The 24191-nt window shown below is 41.8% G+C and overlaps 2 protein-coding genes across 2 annotated transcripts in view; one reads left to right on the top strand and one right to left on the bottom strand.

Annotated features, from left to right (window-relative positions):
* LOC149179699 (uncharacterized) overlaps window positions 1–24191 on the bottom strand; it is a 334331-nt gene that overhangs the window by 210331 nt on the left and 99809 nt on the right. The gene's annotated exons all lie outside the window — the stretch shown is intronic.
* Window positions 13937–15580, top strand: LOC149179700 (uncharacterized). Its single transcript, XM_089418038.1, has 2 exons — window positions 13937–15351; window positions 15475–15580. The coding sequence occupies exon 1, from the start codon at window positions 14060–14062 to the stop codon at window positions 15104–15106; it is 1047 nt and encodes a 348-aa protein (XP_089274164.1). The 5' UTR covers window positions 13937–14059; the 3' UTR covers window positions 15107–15351; window positions 15475–15580.

The following is a 24191-nucleotide window of genomic DNA, read 5'->3' as shown; positions in this document are numbered from 1 at the left end:
GACTCCTTCACCTATCATCGTTCTGCATCTCGTCCATTTGTTGCTCCTGACCATGTAGCACCATCATGTTGAATCATCATGTTGCTCATGATCACTGTGCTGCCCACACATCATGTTGTCCATGACCTCATACATCATGCTACCCATGTGTTGTGTTGCCCACACATCATGTTGTCCATGACCTCATACATCATGCTGCCCATGTGTTGTGCTGCTTCATGATGCTGCCCATTTATTACGCAGTGTTGCACCCAAGTATCACTGAGTTGTTCTCAACATCATGGATCTACACCTATCTGATGTGTACTCAATGATTGTTATGTTGCTCTTATTATACAGCATCATGTTGCTACCCCAAATCAACGAGAATGCTGAGAATGACAGATCCGGTCTTTTCATTGTAATATACTCCTTTAGTATGTTGTGGGGTTAGTACTGTTGTAGGGTTTCATTGATCCCATTCATGGAGGTGAATATCACCAAGGAGGTTACAGAGATGAAACCCAAGTTCTGTTCCTCTCATTATAGCGTATACATGTGCCCAAATGCGAAGTTCTGTATCTCCTTTTGACAGCGAGAACAGATCTCATAGTTGTGCTTAGATGTCTCCATTTACAGCATTGTAGGAGTTTCGTTGATGGAGTCTTCACTAACTGCGAGATTAGGGCCTGCGTGCCTGCTAAGCCTATGTGGATATACTTGCGTGGATCATCCTCATCAGCAGCGTAGATATCCTCATGACTGTGTATGACTGCGTGGAATATTATATGAATGCCCAACGTATATATTCAGTGTATATACAGCGTATAATGCGTTGTATGGACTGCGTATAGCGTGGTTCCATATTGCATATATATGCGTGGTTTCATATAACGTGGTTCCATATATGACTGTGTATAACTGAACATGAACATCTTATAGATATATAACATTAACAACATTTGATATATAACATTAACAGCATTTGATATATAACATGAACAGCGTTGGATTTTCCATGACTGTGTGAATATAGTGCCTTCATTACAGCGTATAGATTTTCTGCTTAACGTGTGGATAGGGTCTTCATTGAACAACGTATTGATTGTCTGCTCAACGTGTAGAGACTGCGGCTTTACCATATTACAGCGGCTACCCTTCATGTAACTACGGCTACCCTTTTGTGACTTGTATGGATAGTGTATTAGTATTAGGGTTGCATAGGGTTGTTTCCAAGAACTGCGTATAAGAGGTCATCATGAACAGCATATGAACAGAATATAATTGTCTTCCATGAACTGCGTATGTGATAACGTATAAAGAGTCTTTATGCCTTGCGTATAACTGTGGTAGGGCTCCTTCAAACCATGTCAACGTATTCCTTTTTGTGACTCTCCTTCTCCAAAAACCCAAGACGTGGAGAGGAGATCACATCAAGAATGTGTGTTGAAATGACTTAAAGTCCTCTATATTTATACTGAAACATATATGATGAATAGTTATGACATTTGGGCTTCTTAAGCCTACGTAAGTGCTGGTCGGCTAGATAATAAAACCATAATCTAAATAAATTCATATCTCCATAAATACATATCGGAATCAGATGATCTTTAGATCAATCCTACACCTCTCGACGAGAGGGATCCAATAAAAATATCAGCTGCCATAAATAAGCTAACCCACATGGAGTTTGGCCCTAGTTGCCAATTTAACACTCCCTCTCAACTAGGGAGAACTCCATCCGCTGATCCATATGTCCGACTGTACTATCTCTGCCATCAGTGCCCTGCACTGCTCTGTCCAACTCTGCTGTCTTAGCTGGCTCTGCTCAGCTCTACTGGCTTTGTTCAGCTCTGCTGGCTCTGCTCTGCTCTACTCAACTTTGTTGTCTCAGCTGGCTCTGCTCAACTCAGCTCAGCTCTGCTGGCTCTACTCTGCTCTACTCAGCTCTGCGGTCTCTGCTTTGCTCTTCTCAGCTCTACTCTACTCAGCTCAGCTCTGCTAAACTATGAAGAAGAAGAATTGATCGAGAATGTCTCATACCATTCTCCATTGACCCGAAGTCAGTCTCAGAGTGCGTACCACTGGTCCCAGACCAGTCTCAACCAACCCAAAGTCAGCGTCATAGTGGGTACCACTCCTACCACTGGTCCCAGACCAGTATCGCAGTCTCAGAGAGTGTACCATTAGTCCCAGACCAGTCTCAGCCAACCCGAAGTCAGCGTCATAGTATGTACTACTTTCACTGGTCCCAGACCAGTGCTGCACTGACACGAAGTCAATCTCAGAGTATGTACCACTGGTCCCAGACCAGTCTCAACCGACCTGAAGTCAGCATCATAGTGTGGTACAACTCCTACCACTCGTCCCAGACCAGTATCGCAGTCTCAGAGAGTGTACCACTGGTCCCAGACTAGTCTCAGCTTACCCGAAGTCAGCGTCATAGTATGTACCACTCTCACTGGTCCCAGACCAGTACTGCACTGACACGAAGTCAATCTCAGACCAATCTCAACCGACCCGAAGTCAGCGTCATAGTATGGTATAACTCCTACCACTGGTCCCAGACCAGTATCATTGATCCCAGATCAATGGAGGTCATCCTAGCATAGGGAGTACGGTAGATACAACAATGCATCCATCGGTACTACTATGGTCCCTAACGTCATTTCCCTGCTCATTGATCAGATGAGAGGTACTTCCCATGAGTCCCGGACTGCATGGGTAGGATGCCTCAACAGGAGAACTTAATCAATCTCGTCCTCACAGAAGAACACATCAATCCTACTACAATCGCCATGGAGAACACATCAATCCAGGCCTCACAGGAGAACACATCAATCCTACTACAATCGCCATGGAGAACACATCAATCCAGGCCTCACAGGAGAACTAATCATCCTACTACACAGGAGAGCAAATCATCCTGTTCCACAAGAGAGCGAATCATCTTATCTCACAAGAGACCGAATCATCTTGTCTCACAAGAGAGTGAATCATCTTGTCCTAGTGCGCACCACCAGGGGAGGGTGAGTCACCCTGTGGTCGTACGTTGCTCTAGTAAGAATAGCAAGCCCCCAGAGCTCCCAGAGCTCAATGTATGCAATATGCAGGACCCTTGTACAAGGGTCTCTTGACAACTCCAAGTCGTTTGGGAAAATCATAGATTTGATCTTTCCCCCAGGGCTTTAGCGACCTGTACATCATCTCAGTGTGATGGAGCCTCCTTGCTCATCGACTTACCATATACTAGATAAGGTAGTATCTGATGTCTATCCGCTGGAGCAATCGTCGAATATGGGATTCCTCAATAATCGAATCCCACCTCTGGTTGTTACAGAGAATCACAGTGGTATGTGATCAAACAGCTCACTGAAGAGCTTCCCCAACCAGGCAGCTTCATACGAGATCATACTCGTAGATATGTATCCGGTCTCGGTGGTGCTTATGGCAACCGACTTCTGCTTCCTTCTCATCCATTATATCGAAGCAGAATCCAAAGAGAAACAGCACTAAGAAGTGCTCCAGTGATCCTCCACACTACCTGCCTAATCAGCATTCGAATAATCATGCAGTTTCATATTTCCGGCAGTGTATCTCAATCCATGAGAGATTGTGTCCTGAAGACATCTCAGAAGATTCTTGGCACCAATCTAGTGAGGCTCAACCAAATATGAGCTCACAATGCTAACTGCAAAAAATATGTTCAGACGGAGGTTCACCAAGAACATCAACGCGAATGAGTTTTCTTTTTGAAACTCAGAGGCATTTCCCAAATCTGGTCCGACATCACTACCATATAACTTCTGAAAGTTAAGATCCTCGAGGTAGTCACAGGCTAGCAGTTTATCTTTCCACATTCGGAATCCAACTCCCTCTGTCTTCTACAAATGAGAGGGTCTGCACCTATCAGACATAGGTGTCGGTATGAGAGGTCTTTCATCCACAACCTTCGGATGGTTTGGATCGATTTCACTCCTAGTGAATCTCAACTTCATCAGACAGTTGCTGATCCTCTCATACTATGCTCGGGGTGTCTTGCTTCAAGCCATAGAGGGCTCCTCCTGCATGAGATTCCCGATCATGAATCAAACTCCTCGGGTTGTTCCAAACCTGTGGACCTGTGGCATGAGGGGGATGGTCCCCTTATAAGATTTTCCTTTGGTACATCTCAGACATGTACCTTCATGCTCCTTTTGAATTCAGGCTTCCCTGTCACCATCTGACTCACAGACCTCCGGTGCTATGTGTCAATGGACTTCCTGTAACTTAATACAACCCTAAACTCAAAAGCATCTTTGAAAATTCTATTTTCAAACATGTACCTTTCCATCGACGAATGCCACCTTAAAACCTTCGACTTCCATTCCTAGGGTTCCTTTCTTCCTTTGAGAGTCGGCCATGTCCTTGATGACCTGCATCTCTACCATTCAGACACTCCTTCGCATAATGGCCGAACTTATTGCAACCAAGGCATCCGCCTTTCCTTCCACCCTTAGATCCAAACTTCCCAATGAAGTGATCTTTAGGTATGCCATCAGAAGTTCTGCTGCGCCATTCTGATAATATGCTCTGCTTCGACTTCACCCTAAGTGAATTGTGAAGAACCCATTGATCCTTTTGTCTTGTCCCAACCATCTTTGGTGATTGCTCTTTCACTCTTGCTTGGGCATTGTCTTCACCTCAACCCTGATCCCATGTTAAGTTTAGGTATGTTCTATGCGAAAGCAATTTATTTAAATTTTCACAGTTAGCAATCACATCAGCATTAAGATAAACTGCAGATATAGCATAAATATAAATCGCAGAAGCAAGCCAAGACAAGAGGACACAAGATGTGGCGTGAGCCAGGGACAAACCCCACAATATGTGGGGAAACCCTTTCATCAAATCTTCTTTTATCTTCAAAGTTCAGCAGAGAAAGAGAGAGAGAGTACATTTACAACAGAAGTCAACACTTTGACTTATCTAGATCTAGCATAGATCATTTCGTATAACGATGAGATCAGTTGAAGACATTCTGCTTCAACTGATTCTCAAGGTGACTCCTTCACCTATCATCATTCTGCATCTCGTCCATTTGCTGCTCGTGACCCTGTAGCACCATCATGTTGAATCATCATGCTGCTCATGCTCATTATGCTGCCGACACATCATGTTGTCCATGACCTCATACATTATGAGGCCCACGTGTTGTGCTGCTTCATGATGCTGCCCATTTATTACGCAGTGCTGCATCCAAGTATCACTGAGTTGTTCTCAACATCATGGATCTGCACCTATCTGATGTGTACTCAATGATTGTTATGCTACTCTTATTATATAGCATCATGTTGCTACCCCAAATCAACGAGAATGCTGAGAATGACAGATCCGGTCTTTTCATTATAATATACTCCTTTAGTATGTTGTGGGGTTAGTACTGTTGTATGGTTTCATTGATCCCATTCATGGAGGTGAATATCACCAAGGAGGTTACAGAGATGAAACTCGAGTTCTGTTCCTCTCATTATAGCATATACATGTGCCCAAATGCGAAGTTCTGTATCTCCTTTTGACAACGAGAACAGATCTCATAGCTGTGCTTAGATGTCTCCATTTACAGCATTGTAGGAGTTTCGTTGATGGAGTCTTCACTAACTGCGAGATTAGGGCCTGTGTGCCTGCTAAGCCTGCATGGATCATCCTCATCAGCAGCATAGATATCCTCATGACTGTTTATGACTACGTGAAATATTATATGAATGCCCAGCGTATAATGCGTTGTATGTACTACGTATAGCGTGGTTCCATATTGCATATATATGCGTGGTTCCATATATGACTGTGTATAACTGAACGTGAACAGCTTATAGATATATAACATTAACAACATTTGATATATAACATGAACAGCGTTGGATTTTCCATGACTATGTGAATATAGTGCCTTCATTACAGCGTATAGATTTTATGCTTAACGTGTGGATAGGGTCTTCATTGAAGAGCATATTGATTATTTGCTCAACGTGCAGCTTTACCATATTATAGCGGCTACCCTTTTGTGACTTGCATGGACAGCGTATTAGTATTAGGGCTGCATAGGGCTGTTTCCAAGAACTGCGTATAAGAGGTCATCATGAACAGCGTATGAACAGCATATAATTGTCTTCCATGAACTGCATATGTGATAGCGTATAAAGAGTCTTTATGCCTTGCGTATAGTTGTGGTAGGGCTCCTTCCATCTGCGGCTTCACCATGAACAGCGAATAAGGTTATGACTGCGTTGGATTTAGGGCATCATCAAACTAGGTCAACGTATTCCTTTTTGTGACTCTCCTTCTCCAAAAACCCAAGACGTGGAGAGGAGATCACATCAAGAATGTGTGTTGAAATGACTTCAAGTCCTCTATATTTATACTAAAACATATATGATGAATAGTCATGACGTTTGGGCTTCTTGAGCCTACATAAGAGCTGGTTGGCTAGATAATAAAACCATAATCTAAATAAATTCATATCTCCATAAATACATATCAGAGTCGGATGATCTTTTGATCAATCCTACACCCCTCGACGAGAGGGATCCAATAAAAATATCGGCTGCCATAAATAAGCATGGAGTTTGGCCCTAGTTGCCAATTCAGGAGCAGACAAATTATGCCCTCTTAAATTGATGTCATATTGTTGTAGAAGCTTGATTTGGTTAGATTTACATTCCATCCATTGTTGTCTCACCTAATAGCTCCAAATCACCTCCATTCGACTACGACTCTTCTAGGCAAACAAGATGCTTCCCTTCGCTGGCCCTTAGGGCTTGTCTGTACCCAAATCAGTCCTCTCATCCCCCTCATCTAGGCTTGTACAGACTAAGGCTTATCCTGAAGTGCTCAGAGCAGTGACATGGTTTGCTACAAACTTTCTTTCCCTCCAAAGACTTTTGTATGAGTACCAAGCTTTGAGAAGAATGTTTTGTAGCCAGCAATGGGTATTCTAGAAAGATAGCACAAAACCAGAAGCAATGTATGTGAAAACATCTGTCTTTGTTGATAGTTTGTGGGACAAAGTAACTGAGATTGTCAACTTCACTGAGCCCCTCGTGAAAATCTTGAGATTGATGGATGGAGAGAAACCTGCAATGGGATATATTTATGAGGGCATGGACAAGGCCAAAAAGGCCATCAAGACTTTCTATAAGGGAAATGAATCTAAATATCTCCCTATATGGCAAATTATTGATTCCAAGTGGTACAGGCAACTACATTCACCATTGCATGCAGCATGAGCATATCTCAATCCGAGCTTATTCTATAATGAGGGATATAGCATTCAAAGATATCCCGAGGTGATGAGAGGTGTCATGATATGCATTGAGAAGATGTTCCCGGATCGAGATATTCAGGGCAAAATCAACATACAATGAAATATGTACAAGGAAGCATCTGGCATGTTTGGATTCAACTCAAGCCAACGTCTCAAGGATAAGAAAATGCCTTGTAAGTGCAAATTGTTAGAACTTAGCTTGTAATTTTGCTAGTTCTCTTTTATATGTTTGGCATTGCAAACTGATAATCTTTGTTGTTATTTTTTTACAGCTCATTGGTGGATAGATTGTGGCACTGAGGCACCACAATTACAAGAATTCGCCATCAGAGTTCTGAGTCAACCCTGCAGTGCTTCTTCTTGTGAGCGCAATTGGTCAGTGTTTGAGCACATCCACAGCAAAAAGAGAAACAGGTTGGAGCATGAGAGGTTGGAGAAGTTGGTTTTCATCTACTACAACCTTCGAATGCTCACAAAACAAGTGCAACCAAAGGATACAGATCCAATTTTATTGGATACTATTGATTTAGAGTCTGATTGGGTTGTGGAGGAGGAGGCCCCTGATTTGAGTTGGCTTGATGAAGAGACTGAGGATCTCTCTAGTTTGCCATCTCAAATGGAGACTCCAAATACACCTGCCTCACAGTTGCTTCAATCTTCCGATGTTACCACTAGCTCCACGAGGGCTTATTTTAGGCGTGGTCGTCCATGAGTGATGAGACTCAAGATTGTTATGAGACAATCATTTATCATTTATGACATGTATTTGAATTTTGAACTTGCTGACATTTTTTTATTTTAATTATGGAATCATGAGTCCTTTTCTTATTCAGTATCTAAGTGTTTTGCTTACAAAAATCGAATATGTTATGTTGTACTATTATAGATATGAGATGATGTTATGCATTATTGCATATATTGTGGTTTTTATAGCTTATAAGGATTGGAATTGTCATTAGTTTCTTTTTTGTGCTTAAAATTTACCACATTTTAAGTTTTTTTGTATTTTGATGAGTCTTATACGGGTCTTATAAGGGTCGTTCCCGAGTCTTATACGAGTCGACGAGTCAATGCCGTGACGAGTCTTATACGAGTACGAGTCGTGCAACATTGCACAAGATCTCCAGAACCCAGAAAAATTTTCACGAGAAAACACCTAGAAATGGCTCAATTAAGTTAATTAGTCAATAATTAAATATTTCCTAAGTCTAACTTAGGAAAATTGATTAATTAATAGGAATTAATTGAGAAATGTGAGATTTCTCTAGAAACTCACATGGATCAACTTAGAGATCATATTAGTCATTGATGAGGAGTTAATCATGGTTGTTGGTGAGCCAACAAGAGATTATAAGGAGGTCGATGGGGTTGGAGACAAACACTTGACAGATCAATTTCATTGGCAGATCGAGTTATCCAGCAGCAGTTGAGCAGGGAAGATTTGTTTGAGCCAGAGGGGAAGCAGAGTCAGTGAGGGGCAAAGACAATGATTCCGGAGGAATATTTCCAATTCCAAAGAGGCAGTAGCAAGTGGCAGAAGTATCCCACAGTGAAGCTGCGCAGTAGCTTCAATGAGAAGTTCGATTTAGTTGAGAGGGAGGTCGATTCAGCTTCCAAAGGTCGGGATAATTTTCCAGATGGTCGAAGAGTTACTTCTAGTAGCAGAGACAGATAGGACGGCTTGATCAGAGGCTGAACAAAGCCACATGTGCGAGGGGTTGTGCAGGGACTGCGCAGAGGGCCTACGCAAGGGTTTGGACGGCCAGATTTTCTAAGAAGAGCAGCGTCGAGATTGCTTGTGGAGAGAGAGGATTTTCTCTCTAATATTTTTGTCTAATATTTGTTGATTGGATATCCAGTTGGGCATCCATAGATTGTACTCAAATTATTCACTGTTGCATAGTAATAAAACCCTCATCTACTGCACCAGTTTTCCCAAATTGGGTTTTCCAGGGATAATTTTCCAAAAATAATTGTGTCAAAATATTGTGTCTGTGCTCTATATTTCTAAGTTTCCAGCAGTTTATTTCTACAACGTTTTTATTGTGAAAATTGCAATTGTGATTTTATTCGTTATTTGTCGTAGCAAATAAATTGCACTTACTTTTTAATCAGTTAGAAGAATAACTTCCAGTTGCTACAATATACATTGAAAATTTCACATAGAGGCATGTAGCTCTCGATACTTTCAGAGAGAGCAGACAACCACAAAGGTTCTCGGGCTATATGGCATTGACGAGCCACATCATTGATTTCAAGCCTTCCAATTATGAAGAGGCAACAGGCCAGCAGGTTTGGGCTATATGGCATTGACGAGCCACATCATTGATTTCAAGCCTTCCAGTTATGAAGAGGCAGCAGGCCAGCAGGTTTGGAAGGATGCCATGGTGGAGGATTATCAATCCATCATGAAGAATGATGTGTGGCAGAAAGTTCCAAGACCAGAGAGGAAGTCAATCGTGACTTCCAAGTGGATCTATAAGATCAAGCATGCAGGAGATGACAACATCGAGAAGTACAAAGCAGGGTTTGTGGCGAGGGTTCTACCAAAAAGAGCAAGTGGACTATGATTTTTTGCTCCAGTCACCAGGTACACTTCTATTGGGATTGTTGTTTCTCTTGCTTCTATTATGGGTTGGAGGTAACATCAAATGAATGCAAAGATCGTGTTCCTCAATGGTGTGATTGAGGAAGAAGTTTACATAGAGCAACATCAGGGCTTTCAAATTCATGGGAAGGAGTCCCATGTTTGCATATTGAAGAAGGCTTTGTACAAACTCAAGAAGACACCCAAAGCATGGTATTCCTGTTGATTTGGGGGAGCATCGGACGTGCTCTAGCCTTGAAAATTGGCGGAGAGGCTAAAGCACATGAGATCTCCAAGACCCATAAATGGTTTGGGCAGAATCTAACCAGTTTGGTAGATATTAAAATAATTAATATTTTTAATGGAGTCCCTAAGTCTAAACTTAGGGAAAATAAAATGTTAATGTGAATTAATATAAAATTGAGTTAGAATGGTCCCAAAGTCATGGATCAAGCCAGATCTAATCTTAGCCGTTGATTAGGGACTTACTCTCAGCCGTTGAATTGTCAACGAGAAAACTATAAGAAGAGGCTTGAGGGTCAGTTGGAGAACACATTGAATTGATCAAAAATTCCATTTTCTGGGGCAGGGCTTGCCAAGGAAATTGAAGGAATGATCAGAGTTGCAGCTGAGGTGCAATGAATACAGTAGCAGAGAGGCAGATATAGTGCCAGAAGCATCAACGTAGAAGCCAGTAGAGGGTTGACACAGAGCTAGCTAGAGACCACGCAGAGGCAGCCAGAGGCCACGCAGAGGCAGCCAGGAGTTGCATAGAGCCTGAGGAGGGCCAACGTGGGAGATGCAGAGGCTCCAAAGGTTGACGCAGAGCCCCGAGAGGCTGATGCTGGGCCAAATAGGTTGACGTTGCGCCAAATAGGCTGACGCTGGGCCAGAGAGGTTGACGTAGACCCTAGAGGCTGATGCTGGGAGATTTCGGGGGGCAGATTGGAGCTGATATCTATCTCTAACTAAGAGGTACTACTGTCGAGGGCATTCTCTGTTAGGTGAGCCATTTCTGGCACCCAAATTGTATTGTGAAACTGCTTAATAATAAAACCCTCTTATAGCTGCACCAGTTTTCCCACATTGGGTTTTTCTGGGAACATTAGTCCAAAAATAACTGTCACTTGTGTTCTTGTTTCTTTCAGTTGATGATCTGTATGTGTTGATATTGTACTTGTATTTATTTTCAGTATTTACAAGGTAAATAACTTCTTAAGTACATGAACAAGTAGGAAGAAATAAATCAGATAGTACTGGAAAAATTTCTGACGGATAGACTTAGAAATTCCAACATGGTACCAAAACGTGGTTGCAGATCACAGGATAACTGAGGGCATCACTCGAGCAGACCAAGCAGCAACAAAAACAGTTGTCCCGAGTGACAGAAGTTGTTCCTAGAAGAAACCAGCAAGGAAGGGGTGACACAATGCCTGCGTCATCAGTTCGAGCCAGAAGGAGGATCAGCGCAGTAGCAGAGAGGAGCAGACCTGACCTACGCAATGCCCAGTCATCTTTCTCAGTGAGGAAGGATTGACGCCCGTGGCCAGGAGGTGCAGATTTTGTTGGTGTCGAGATTGTGCAGAGCCTAGAGGCTCTAACCTTCAAATTGCTAAGGCATATGAGGCTGTGGGTAAGTTGCAAAGCGAAGCTGGTGGGGTACTGTGCTCAGAACAGTACCTAACAGGGCAAGACCAAGGAGGAGGGAGTTGCTGCCGAGGATTTCTAGCCAGGAAATCCGGATCAGTGATGCAGCTACACCAACGATCAGAGTGGGGCATCTCAACATTGGCAGAGGAGTTTCCAGGAGGGAAATTGAGGCTCAGAGGGAGTCACACCAAGAACTTCCAGACGGGAAGTAGAGAGACTTGAAAGAGTCAAAAGAGAAGCAGCGAAATGGCAGTGAATGGGCTAAGAGATCAGGATAGACTGGACAGAGCTTCAAACTTCGTAGTCTGGAAGGCCAGGATCTTGTCCATTCTAGATAAGTATTGCATCAAACACTTCACCTTGAAGACGACAGCGATCCCAGTTGACGCAGCTGAAAATGACAAGTACGAGGAGGCAATGGCTAGGGCAAAGTGCATCATCCTTGATGGTGTCAAGGATCATGTGGTGCCACACATTGCTGAGAAGGAAACAGCAAATGAGATGTGGGAGGCCCTGAAGAAATTTTACCAACATACTTTTGTGCAGAGGATGTTACTTGAAAACCAGTTGCGGTCACATCAGATGCAGAAAGGAAAGCAGATAGATGCCTTCCTCAGTTGATTGAAGGAGATCCGTGATCAGATAACTTCCATAGGGGCTACACCGGATCAAGAACTGATGGTGAGGACTGCATTGAATGCAGTCTCAGAGGATTGGGAGGTATTTGTCCAGAGCAAAATGGGCAGGACAGGCCTTCCAGAATGGGAAAAACTGTGGGCAGCTCTTCGTCAAGAAGAGATCAGACGGGTGTCCAAGAAGGGGAATAGTGAAAAAGGGGTCAAAATCAAGAAGGAGGAGGAAGAAGATGCGGCTCTCGCATCTGCAGGAAAGCCAAAGAAACGGAAGAAGAAGGACCTCTCCAAGGTCAAGTGCTTCCACTGTGGGGAACTGGGTCACTATGCGAACCAGTGTCCTAGGAAGAAAAGCAAGGGAGAGGCTTCTGAGACCAAGGCTGCGCCAACTAAGGCGAAGAAGGAAGTGGAGACTGATGACGATTGTGCTATCAGTGCTCATACACCTCAGGAAAAGAGGTGGGGACACATCGAGCTATAGTCAAACAGACTACAGGCGATGAGGGGCAGAATCAGTGTTGTTAAAATCGCGATAAAATCGCGATTTTATCGGAAAATCGCGATTTTTTCCTCTGCCCGATCAAATCGCGATTTTTATCCGTAAAAATCGCCACTTTTTTTTTATACCGATTTTTATCGAAAAAATCGCGATTTTTTGAAAATATCGCGATTTTTTCGAAAAAATCGCGATTTTTTTCGTAAAAATCGTGGGAGGCGCGGGCAGCGGGGTTTTATATGGCAAATTCGATTTTTTTTTAATTCATTGTGCTGTCGCCGCGCGAAGGAGGAGGAGAAGAGGTGAGGGAGAGGAGTTGAAGGGTTTCCGTCGGATTTGGGAGCGAATCCAAGCGTTTTTAGGAGGAATCCAAGCCAAGATCACCAATTTGTCCATAAAAGAGGTATGTAGATTAATTTTTTTTGGTTTTGCTTCTATAAAAACTTTGGTTTTCATTGTTTTTAAAGAATTTTTTGAAATTTTTCATTGATTTGGGATGGGTAATTTGTTATGACTATGAGAACCAATTTTTTATTTTTATTTTCTCGTTTTTTTTAAACATTGTTTATTTTTTTTGAATTTTCATTGTTTTTTGGCATTTGCCATTGGCATTTGGTTGGGTAACTTGGGTTTAGAAATTGGGATTTTGGAAATAATTAACTTGTAATTTTGCAAATGCTAAATTGTAATTTGTATTATGTAATCCTAAATTCCTATTTCCTAATCCTTATTTTTCCATAGGTTTGCAAATTCAAAATTCAAAAACAAACATGCCAAGGAAATTGGATCCTTTCTGGGAATATGGTGACCCTAAAACTCCGAATGATAGACAAAACTTGTATTGCAAGTTGTGTGGAAAGGAAATATTCGGGGGGGTGTACAGGTTGAAGTTCCACCTTGCACAAATCCCTGGACATGATGTGGGGCCCTGTCTAAATACAAATGCTGAAATTATCCAAAAAGCCATGAGAGCATTGGGAGAATTAGAGCACACTAGAGAGGCCAAAGAAGAACTCAAAAGGCAACTAAAAAGGTCAGTTGAAGGAAGTGTGCCAAGTGGCACTGGTTCTACTGCAGCGTCAGTCAATCCGGTAGCTGCATCATCATATTTTGTTCCTCGAACCACACCTGGTTCACAACCAACTATTGGTTCAATGCTAAAAAGAACTGAAAAAGAACAAGCTAACAAGTTGATGACAAAATTTCTCCTCTGGAGTGATATTCCTTTCAGCATTATAAGGAGTAATCCATTTTTCCAACCTACTGTTGATGCTATTGCCAGTGTTGGCCCGGGGTACAAAATCCCTTCTCTTCATGATTTCAGAGGCCGGCTTCTTCAAGATGAAAAGCGTGACTGCACCCAAAGATTGGAGGATTTTAGGGCATCATGGGCACAAACAGGATGCACTGTTATGTCAGATGGTTGGACTGACCAAAAGGGGAGAACCCTTATAAACTTCTTGGTTAGTTGTCCCAAGGGGACTATGTTTATCAAATCTGTTGATGCAACTCATCAAATCAAAGATGCAAGAACTTTATGTGATTTGCTGGATGTGTTTATTTTGGAGGTGGGTGCAGAAAATGTTGTCCAAGTCATAACGGACAATGCTGCAAATTATGTTGCTGCTGGTAGAATGCTTATGGACAGGCATCCTGCTTTATTTTGGACACCTTGTGCTGCCCATTGTATTGATTTGATGTTAGAGGACATAGGGAAAATTCCCTTTGTCAAAGAGGTTGTTGACTCATCAAAAAGCATCACAAAATTTATTTACAATCACACATCTGTGCTTAGCTTGATGAGAAAATGCACCAACAACAAAGAGTTGGTGCGCCCCGCCATTACACGGTTTGCGACGAGTTTCATATCTCTTCAATCCCTCTTGAATTCTATGTGGGATTTGAAGAGAATGTTTCTTTCAGAGGAGTGGCGTGCTTCGTCAATGAGCCGCAAACCAGAAGGAGAGGCCGTCTGCAAACTAGTTTCATACCAGGAAGACTTCTGGGCGGGAGTGCAGGAGGTGTGCGCTGTTACAGAACCTTTGGTAAAGGTTCTTCGGTTGGTTGATGGTGAGAAGCCCGCAATGGGCTATTTGTATGAAGCCATGGACAGGGCCAAAGAAGCCATTCGGTCCTACTATGATGATAAGGGAGATGATGGGTTTCAGAGACAACTCCTTCTATGGGAAGTCATTGATGAGCGATGGAACAACACACTCCATCGTCCCATTCATGCTGCTGGGCTTTTCCTGAACCCTGCATTTTCTTATGCATGTGGGTTTAATTTTGATGTTGAGGTCGTGGAAGGATTATTAACCTGTGTCCAGAAGATGGTGAGATCTCCAGAAGAACGTATGGAGATCTCTAGACAAATTGAGCAATATAAGTTGTCAGGTGGCACATTTGGCTTTGAGATGGCTGTCATTGATAGGACGATTAAAATGCCAGGTATTTTTTAGTTTGTAGTATGTACTTTGTAACTTTGTTTCAAATTTCATTGTTTCTTCAAATTCCATTTTTTTCTTATGTTTATTTAAAATTTTATTTGTAATTTTGTTGTAGACGCATGGTGGAAGATGTATGGTGGCAGAGTACCCCTTTTGCAAAATCTTGCCGTACGCATCCTCAGCCAAACATGCAGCTCCTCGGGATGTGAGCGCAATTGGAGTGTATTTGAAAAAATACACAACAAGAAGCGCAATAGGTTAACACTTAAACATTTAAAATATTGCAAATTTCCAAATAAATTTTTGAATTCATTAAAGTTTTAAACAATATTTTTTTTATAATATTAATTATTAATTATTATTTCATGAACTTTGTACAGGTTGGAGTCCCATAGACTTAATGACATGGTCTATGTCTACTACAATCTTCGATTGTGGGTGAGACAACTAGAGAATCAGAAGACACCTGATACGGAAGCCATCTCATTGGATGGGATTGACACCACTGCTGAATGGAGGGTTGAGACCGAGAGGCCTCTCATGGATCCCACTGAGGATTGGTTAGTGCAGGATGAGGGGGAGGAGGAGGGGGAGGAGGAGGAGGAGGAGGAGCAGGAGCAGGAGCAGGAGGAGGAGGAGTTGGAGGAGCAGGAGGAGGAGGTGACACCGCCTACCCGGGCTACCCGGGCTACCACTACCACCAGTAGAGGACGTGGTCTCCGTCCACCTCAGCCTCCTGTAGCTGCTACTACTAGTTCTTCAGCTTCTAGAGCACATCAGACTCCACTGCCATTTCCACCAGCACAGGCACCAGCTTCTACATCTAGAGGGAAAGAGAAAGCTGTGCCATTTTCTCGCAAGAGGGGCAGAGGAAATCAATAGGATTAGACTTTCATTTTATTGTATATGACATTATGACATGATGAGATACATTATCATATTTTTTGTTGATATTTTGAGGTTGAGTTGGACTTGGGACTCAGGACTTACTATTCAGGACATGATTCAATGTTATGTGTGATTTTAGCGCTAGAAATGATATTAAACATCTTATATATTAGTTTTTTTATCATATTTATGTGTCAATGTATTTATTTTATGTTGTAGATGGTTTAGATATTAAAAAAATTGAAAAAAAATGAAAAAAAATGAATATTTTTGTGCCAAACGCTTTTTTCCCGCTTTTTTCCGCTTTTTTCCCGCTTTTGTCGATTTTTTCCTCTTTTTTCCCGGCGCCGATTAAATCCCGATCGCGCTTTGTGCAACATTGGGCAGAATCCTCGAGGTACCCAACCTCTTGGATTATACCTTGCTACAGGAGCCCCGAAGAGGAGTAGCAAGACTAGCAGATGTCGGTAGAGACGGATCCGAATGGAGCGACAAAGAGAGCTACAGTGCAGGAGTCCCAGGACAACGTGAGGCAACAGTGCGAGAGGCATAGAGTTGTTGCAGCAGTGCAGAGGTCAGAGAGGGAGCACTTATCAGCGACAGAGGGAGCTTCAGCATTGGGAGTGTTTTTGGCCTGACAAAGATGTTAGAGTTGGGAGATCAGTGACTTACTTCTCAGTAACTAAGTTGTTGTGCAGCAATTAGCAGTGGTAGTGCTATGAGCAACACGATGCAGCATGATGAGGGGGGATGCAGTGCAGCTGTAGCAGTGGCAGTGGCAAGGCCATGGGCAGCAACACGGGTGCAGAGGGATTTGTCGTACGGACCAAGCAGTGTCAGTGGCAGGGCCATGGGTAGCAATACATGATGCAGTAGTGCAAAGGATGTTGGGCAGCAGGCCTAGCATCAGCACAGGGACCGATGTCGAAAGATCAGGGTGATACTCAATGAGGAGTATTACTAGAGCACAGTCCTCGCTAAGAGGGAGTGTTGATTTGGGGTAGCATCGGATGTGCTCTAGCCTTGAAAATTGGTGGAGAGGCTAAAGCACATGAGATCTCCAAGACCTAGAAATGGTTTGGGCAGAATCTAACCAGTTCGGGAGATAGTAAAATAATTAATATTTTTGATGGAGTCCCTAAATCTAAACTTAGGGAAAATAAAATATTAATGTGAATTAATATAAAACTGAGTTAGAATGGTCCAAAAGTCATGGATCAAGCCAGATCTAATCTTAGTCGTTGATTAAGGACTTAATATTGGCCATTGAATTGTCAACAAGAAAAGTATAAGAAGAGGCTTGAGGGTCAATTGGAGAACACAGTGAGTTGATCAAGAATTCGATTTTCTAGGGCAGGGCTTGCTGAGGAAATCGAAGGAGTGATCAAAGTTGCAGCTGAGGGGCAGTGAATACAGTAGCAGAGAGGTAGAGATAGTATCGGGAACATCAGCGGAGAAGCCGAGAAAGGGTTGACGCAAAGCCAGCTAGAGGCTACACAAAGGCAGCCAGAGGCCACACAAAGGCAGCGAAGAGTTGCGCAAAGCCTGAGGAGGGCCAGCGTGGGAAACGCAGAGGCTCCAGAGGCTAACGCAAAGCCCCGAGAAGCTAACGCTGGGCCAAATAGGCTGACGTTGGGCCAGAGTGGTTGACGCAGACCCTAGAGGCTAACGCTGGGAGATTTCGGGGGGCAAATTGGGGCTGATATCTGTCTCCGACTGAAAGGTACTACTACCGAGGGCATGCTTTGTTGGGTGAGCCACTTCTGGTACCCAAATTGTATTTTGAAACTGCTTAATAATAAAACCCTCTGATAGTTGCACCAGTTTTCCCGCATTAGGTTTTTCCAGGGACATTGGTCCAGAAATAACTATCACTTGTGTTCTTATTTCTTTCAGTTAATGATTTGTATGTGTTGATACTGTACTTGTATTTATTTTCAGTATTTACATGGTAAATAACTTGTTAAGTAAATGAACAAGTAGGAAGAAATAAATCAGATAGTACAGGAAGAATTTCTTACAGATAGACTTAGAAATTCCAACAATTCCAGGATTGATGGATACTTGATGAGTATAGACTTCACCAAGAGTGATGTGGATCCTAAACTTTACTTCATGGTTGATGATGGTGATACTTTGATCTTGGTGTTCTATGTTGATGATATGTTCCTTACTAGGGCAAAGAAGCTCATTGTTATGTGCAAGAGGAAGTTGACCTCAAAGTTCGAGATGAAGGACCTTGGCTTCATGCATTATTTCTTAGGATTGGAGGTGTCGCAAAGATCTAATGAGATCTTCCTCGGTCAAGGAAAGTACATAGTCCAGATATTGAGGAGATTCAATGAGATGCACTGCAATTCCATGGCTACACCTATGGTGACAAATACGGAGAAGTTCACGGATTCCGCTTTAGATTCTGATTTGGTGGGTCCCACTATGTACAAGCAATTGATTGGATCCTTAATATACCTAGTTAGCACCATGCCAGATATTTGCTTTGCAGTGAGCGCCCTGAGCCAATATATGCTTGAGCTGAGGCAGGTTCATTGGGTTGCAACAAAGCATGTGTTGAGGTACCTGTGTGGTATAGTCGGATATGGTCTGAGATACGTCTCAAGTGGTGAAGTGAGGTTGTAGGGATATACGGATTCGAATTGAGCCAAGAGTGAAAAGGACAGAAAGAGCACATCGGGGTGTTGCTTCAACTTGGGATCAACTATGATATCCTCTTTTAGCAAGAAGTAGACTTTTGTCGCACTCAATACAGCAGAGGCGAAGTATATCAAAGTCAATGTCGCAAGTCAGGAAGCAATGTGGCTTCGAAAGCTGCTTGCAGGGCTATTTGATCACGTGCTAGAGATGACCTTGATACATTGTGATAATCAAAGCTATGTCAAGCTTTCAAAGAATCCAGTATTTCATGACAAGTCGAAGCACATTGAGATCAAATATCACTTCACCAAGACATGGTGCAGAAGGGAGCAGTGAAGCTCCAATACATATCCATAGACGAGAAAATTGCAGACATTCTCACCAAGCCTCTGTCTAGAACGAACTTTGCATACTTCGTAGACAAGCTTGGTGTGTTGCAGATGTCTCCCTCGCTGAGAGGCAGTGTTGATGTTTTTGCAGCATCAGGTAGACATTCTCCCACAGGGTCATGTTGATTTGACTAATGGGGGAATGATACATTCACGCAAGAAGCCATGCTGATTTGGTTGGGCCATGTTGATTTGGCCAAGGGAGATTGGCCCATAATGCTCACATGGTGCTCCGGGATGGAGTGATCTATTTTTTATAGAGCGGGTTTAAATTTTTTACTGATTGGGGTTTTTCACCCAATAGTGGGGTAAACAAATCGAATCTAATGTTGAGTTGACATGTAAGCTCCAATTGTGAAGAATCACTTTGTGATGAAGTATTGGCTAATGGTGTCTACTCAACATTAGAGCTCCATATAAATAGACAGACATGTGAGAGGCAAATCAATCAACGTAGCAAGCTCATTTGAATCTTTTCTAGTGGAGAAAATTCAACGAAAGGAAAATTTTGTTGACTTGGCTCATCTACATCATTTTATCTCTCTTGGGCAATCAAACGTGTGAGAAAGAAGGACGAGTTCACCAAGTCACATTGACTGAAGTTAATAGAGCTTTGACCAGCATTGACCAAATCTATTTGACTGTCGTTTTGACCGAGTTTTTGGAGGTTGCATGTGTGGGTTTGACTGCAGGCTGCATGTGCAAATTTGACCGCAAACCATAGGGTCAAAGTTTGACCACATGTCAATTTGACCAGGTCAAGTAGACTAGCATTGACTTTGATTTTTTGCACTGTCTTGACCAGCATTGGCTTGTTATTGTTTGACCAGGTTTGACTGGTATTTGACTTGAATTATTGGGTATATTTCTAGACAAAAAATTTCTAATTCGTAAACTTGTTGAAAAGACAATTTCTCCTCAAGAAAAAATTGTTGGGTTTTCTCCCAAGGTTGGGTTTCCTAGGACAAAAATTGTGTCTATTATGTATGGTTGTCTTTCCATGATCTTTACTCTTTTTGTTGCATTTACACTCGAGATTTTCTAAGTATAATTATTCAATGATATCAATGGCATAAAAAATACTATTTGAAAATCATTAGGTAGTAAATATCAAGCAGAAATTTGTATTCTATTGCACTTGCCATGGAATTTCAACATTTCTTGCAATGTTTGCAAAACATCTCCCCATCAACATGATCGGCATGGATCTATGCAGGGTCTTTGACTCTTGTGGCCATGGTAAAGTTAAAATGTAAACAAATCTACAAAGATAAATATGAAACCCTATCTTAATATGAAAGCTAGTAGAAAGTTGAAGTAAAAAAAGAAAGATTTCAAATCTCAAAATTTCATGATAGCAAAAAAAAAGGACAGATTCAATATCTATCAATGAGCATATGAATCTAGTCCATAACTCCTCCAAGCTTGAAGATGGGTTGTAGCCTCTTAATTTAGATGCCAAATCCACCGCAAATAGTCCTAGAGGATTGTCAAACAAGCTCCAAGCTCACTCTAAATCACAACTCTTCAATGTTGCTCCATAAATTTTAAACACCCACAAATTCTCAATGAGAGAGGTGTGAGGCCTATTGCCGCAAAATCTAGCGAGTCTTGGAGAGGGGTACACTACAAGGCTATTACTAGACCAAGTGACAACAATGGGAATAGTAGTCCACTATCACCACAGTGACTACCCCTGCAATATATGGACTTTCACCAATGGGAGGAGTCCTAGTATAAAGGTCATCTAATAGGTATTCTAGGTCTCAAAGGGATGACGTGACTTGAAGGGTTCTAAGGTAAAGACACAATTTAGTACTAGGCTCCAACTATGAAGAGGAGGCAATTTGCTTTCCTTAGAGAGGCCAAATTGATGCAACAAAAGACCTGGGGTTTGATTGATATGTTGTGAGTCGGGATGGCCAAAGGTCAAAGTGTCAAGAAAGGGCTTCCCACAATGTATTCCAACAAGGTTAAAACACATGAAACACTCAAGAAGCCCCCAAGTTGAAGCTATACCAAACTAGGGTTTAACTCAGAACAAACAACTAGTGCAAGCGAAATTATGGATGAAAATGGAATGAATGCCCACCAAAGAGGAATGATTTTGTGGCAACTACTCAACCCTCAATGTTTAGACTTTCCAAGACCCAAAATTCCCTCTTCTTGTCAATTCACACTAGGCCCTAGAAGGTCGCTTGGCCTTAAGAGGGGGAATTAGAGGGAGAGAGAAAATTCAAATTTATGGATAAAATATGACTTGTTCACCAACAATGGGGGGCCAGTGCTTAGTCCTAGGGTTGATGGAGTCTATGGAGGTGATAAATTAGCCAATTCTTGCAAAGGAGTAAGGATATTTGATGCCCTATGTAATATTCCTAATTGGAAAATAACATTAAATACCAAAAACACGAACTAGGAACAACAATTAAAATTAAAGTCCAAGCACTCAAATCAAAACACCATAGAAAATAAGCAGAATAATTGAGCCATTTTATTAATCAATGAGAATTTGAGTACATAATGATTAAGAACAATGGAACCCGGGCCTGCCATGCAAACCCCAAGTGAAGTCTCATTGACCCAACTACTGAAATGGCTCAAAACTGATAATGCACAATGCCCAAAAAATATGTTATAGGTTGTCAAATGGCACTGGAAGTTCTGCTCAAAATAATGCCTGGAATGCTCTGAAATTGCATCCACGAGCTCCTCTCCTCAAACCCGAAAATACCCAAAAAAGGTTTTGTCTATCTCCAAGTCAAAATCGAACCCACAAAGTGATGCAAATTCCCCAACTAACCAACAATTCATCCTGATACAAGAATGAGGATTTCAAGCCCGAATATTGCCCAAAAAATTCTGTAAAATTAGCTAGAGACTCCTCTCAATGAACCCATAAAAACCCAAAAAGGGTTTGGGTTAAATCCACCGACCCTCGATGATCCCCAACAAGTGCATATCGCCAAATATGGCTAGAAAACGCCCCATAGTTTGATATTACGAAATTATGCCCAAATCTACCACTGGCTAAATTCTCACTTGAGGTTTACCTCCAATCTCCGACCCTTATCTCTCCACAATTCTTCTCCCTTCTTCCCTTGTGCAAGCTAAGCCAAAAACCCCTACACACTTCCAAATGAAGATAATTTTGACCCACACATTTGTTGCTCTCTATCCCTGCAAAAACACCACAAAATTCTCGGCTTCAACTAGGAAAATCCTCCTGCAAATTGTTGAAGAATCTAGGGCATTGATTTAATGAGATTCTTCTTAGCATGATAACTATTTGTGAGGCATTTTAATTTTTCTTATTAGCACAATCTTCTCTTTGACATTATTAGAGTGTGTGTTTCTTATTTCATCAAATAGCTACCAAAAACAAAGAGACAAGAACACAAGATGTTGGCATTCTGCCAGGGCCAAAACCTCTCCCTCTTAGAGAGGAAAACCCGCACATAATTCTTCTTATAGAGATTCCAATTGACGAACACCAAGACCATGACCCTAGACTTACTAAGCCACTCCAAGACCAAGACACCAATACTCTTCTTTGTCACTGCTGAGATCATCATCAAGATCTTCAATGTTGCTGCAACATCTTTGCACTTTCATCGAAGTCTTAACTGTACCACCGAGATCTTCTTAAGGTCTACACCTAGGCCCACCGAGGTCATGATTGTTTCACCATAGTTGCTCCTTCGTTGTGATCATAACCTTGTGACAGAGTCTCCATTGAGATCATATCTAAGCTTAAGATCATGACTGCAAAGAGTGTTACTATAGGACCTTCTTCATCTGAATTATGTTGAGACTGTGTAGATTGATGTGGATCCCTGAGATTCTTGTCATCACTACTATACCAAGATGATATTGTCTAGAATGATGAGACAGAGTGTTCCCCTCTTGCACCGAAGCCCTTATCATCATACTTATGTCGAGAATGTTACTATTTCTGTAGCACCCATCTGAAGCTACAGTAATGCCATCTGAAGTCTGAGCCTTATGCGAAGATAGACAGTCTTGTACCCATCCAAAATTCGAGTTCCTGTACCTCCGAAGTTACAGAGATACTTATCCAAAATTCTGATTTTCTGTGGTAACTCTAGCCGCCTATTTATAGGTGTTATGCCTCCATAATAAGTCGACATGTCAATGTGAACTGATGTGTCTCTTTTATTGAGCCGACATGTCATTTGTATATTCTTTGAGGCCGACTTAACTGATCTCTTCATCGTTTTGCAAGCAGTCTTCTTCGTGCTTGTCTTTGGAGGATTGTGCTTGTCTTGGAGGGTTGTTCTAGACTTGTATACATTTTACATAGGCTCATGAAGAGCTCCTTACATGTCTTTGACTCTTTGACTTTCCTAGACCTATGGAATGAGCAAGAAACTCATTCTTATAATTTACAAAAATAATATTTCTTTTTCTTGACAAGTAAAAAGATCATAATTACATTTTGTAAATACCGAACCTAGTTACACTTTCTTCAACACAAATAACCCAGACTCCAACTCGTTGTATGCTGGACCACAATGAATAACTCGAATTGCCTCTATGCCCGGAGAATACGCAAAGCAGGAAATATTGTTGTCAGTGAAGCTCTATGAAAGCCCAACAATGGACTCTCTGAATTCATAACTAGGGAAGCACTCGAAGTCCTTCGAAGATTGGGTGGAATCCTGCCTGGAATTCCTACGCTAAACAACACTCTACCCTTGTGCTAAACAGCTCCAATAGAAGATGAAGCATTAAGTGTAATAGTCAAAAGATGATCCACAAAATGAGTCCCTCCTTCTTTTATATTTTCTCTCCATCCTTCTAGACTCCTTTTAATATTATTTTATTGGCGGGTGCCATTTTCCACTTAGTTATTTTTTCCACCATTTTAATAAAATAATAATTTGCCACCAATCTGCAATAAAATAATACTTCTCACCTTTCTCCAAAATATAGTTGCCCCTTTTAATTAATATTACCAAAATTGGGAAAAATCCCCATGCTAACAAAATTGGGGATATTACACCCTAACTATTGCCTTTGTAAGGGATTAAAGTCACTTGGGAGAACTATAATCAAGATAACCAAGGGGAATGTCATTCACATATCATATAATGAGTAAAGCATGCAATAATGAGACCTAGCTTCCATATAATTGAACTTCAATA

The sequence above is a fragment of the Pinus tabuliformis genome, chromosome 3_2 (assembly GCF_031772625.1).
Source record: "Pinus tabuliformis cultivar Carrire ecotype Pingquan chromosome 3_2, CPIR1, whole genome shotgun sequence".
In the NCBI taxonomy this organism is placed as follows: Eukaryota; Viridiplantae; Streptophyta; class Pinopsida; order Pinales; family Pinaceae; genus Pinus; species Pinus tabuliformis.
Note: the sequence above shows the minus strand (reverse complement) of the source record. Positions and strands in the feature narration are given on the sequence as shown.

Coding starts and splice junctions, on each gene's coding strand:
- LOC149179700 (XM_089418038.1), top strand. CDS start 14,060: ATGTCAGATGGTTGGACTGACCAAAAGGGGAGAACCCTTATAAACTTC.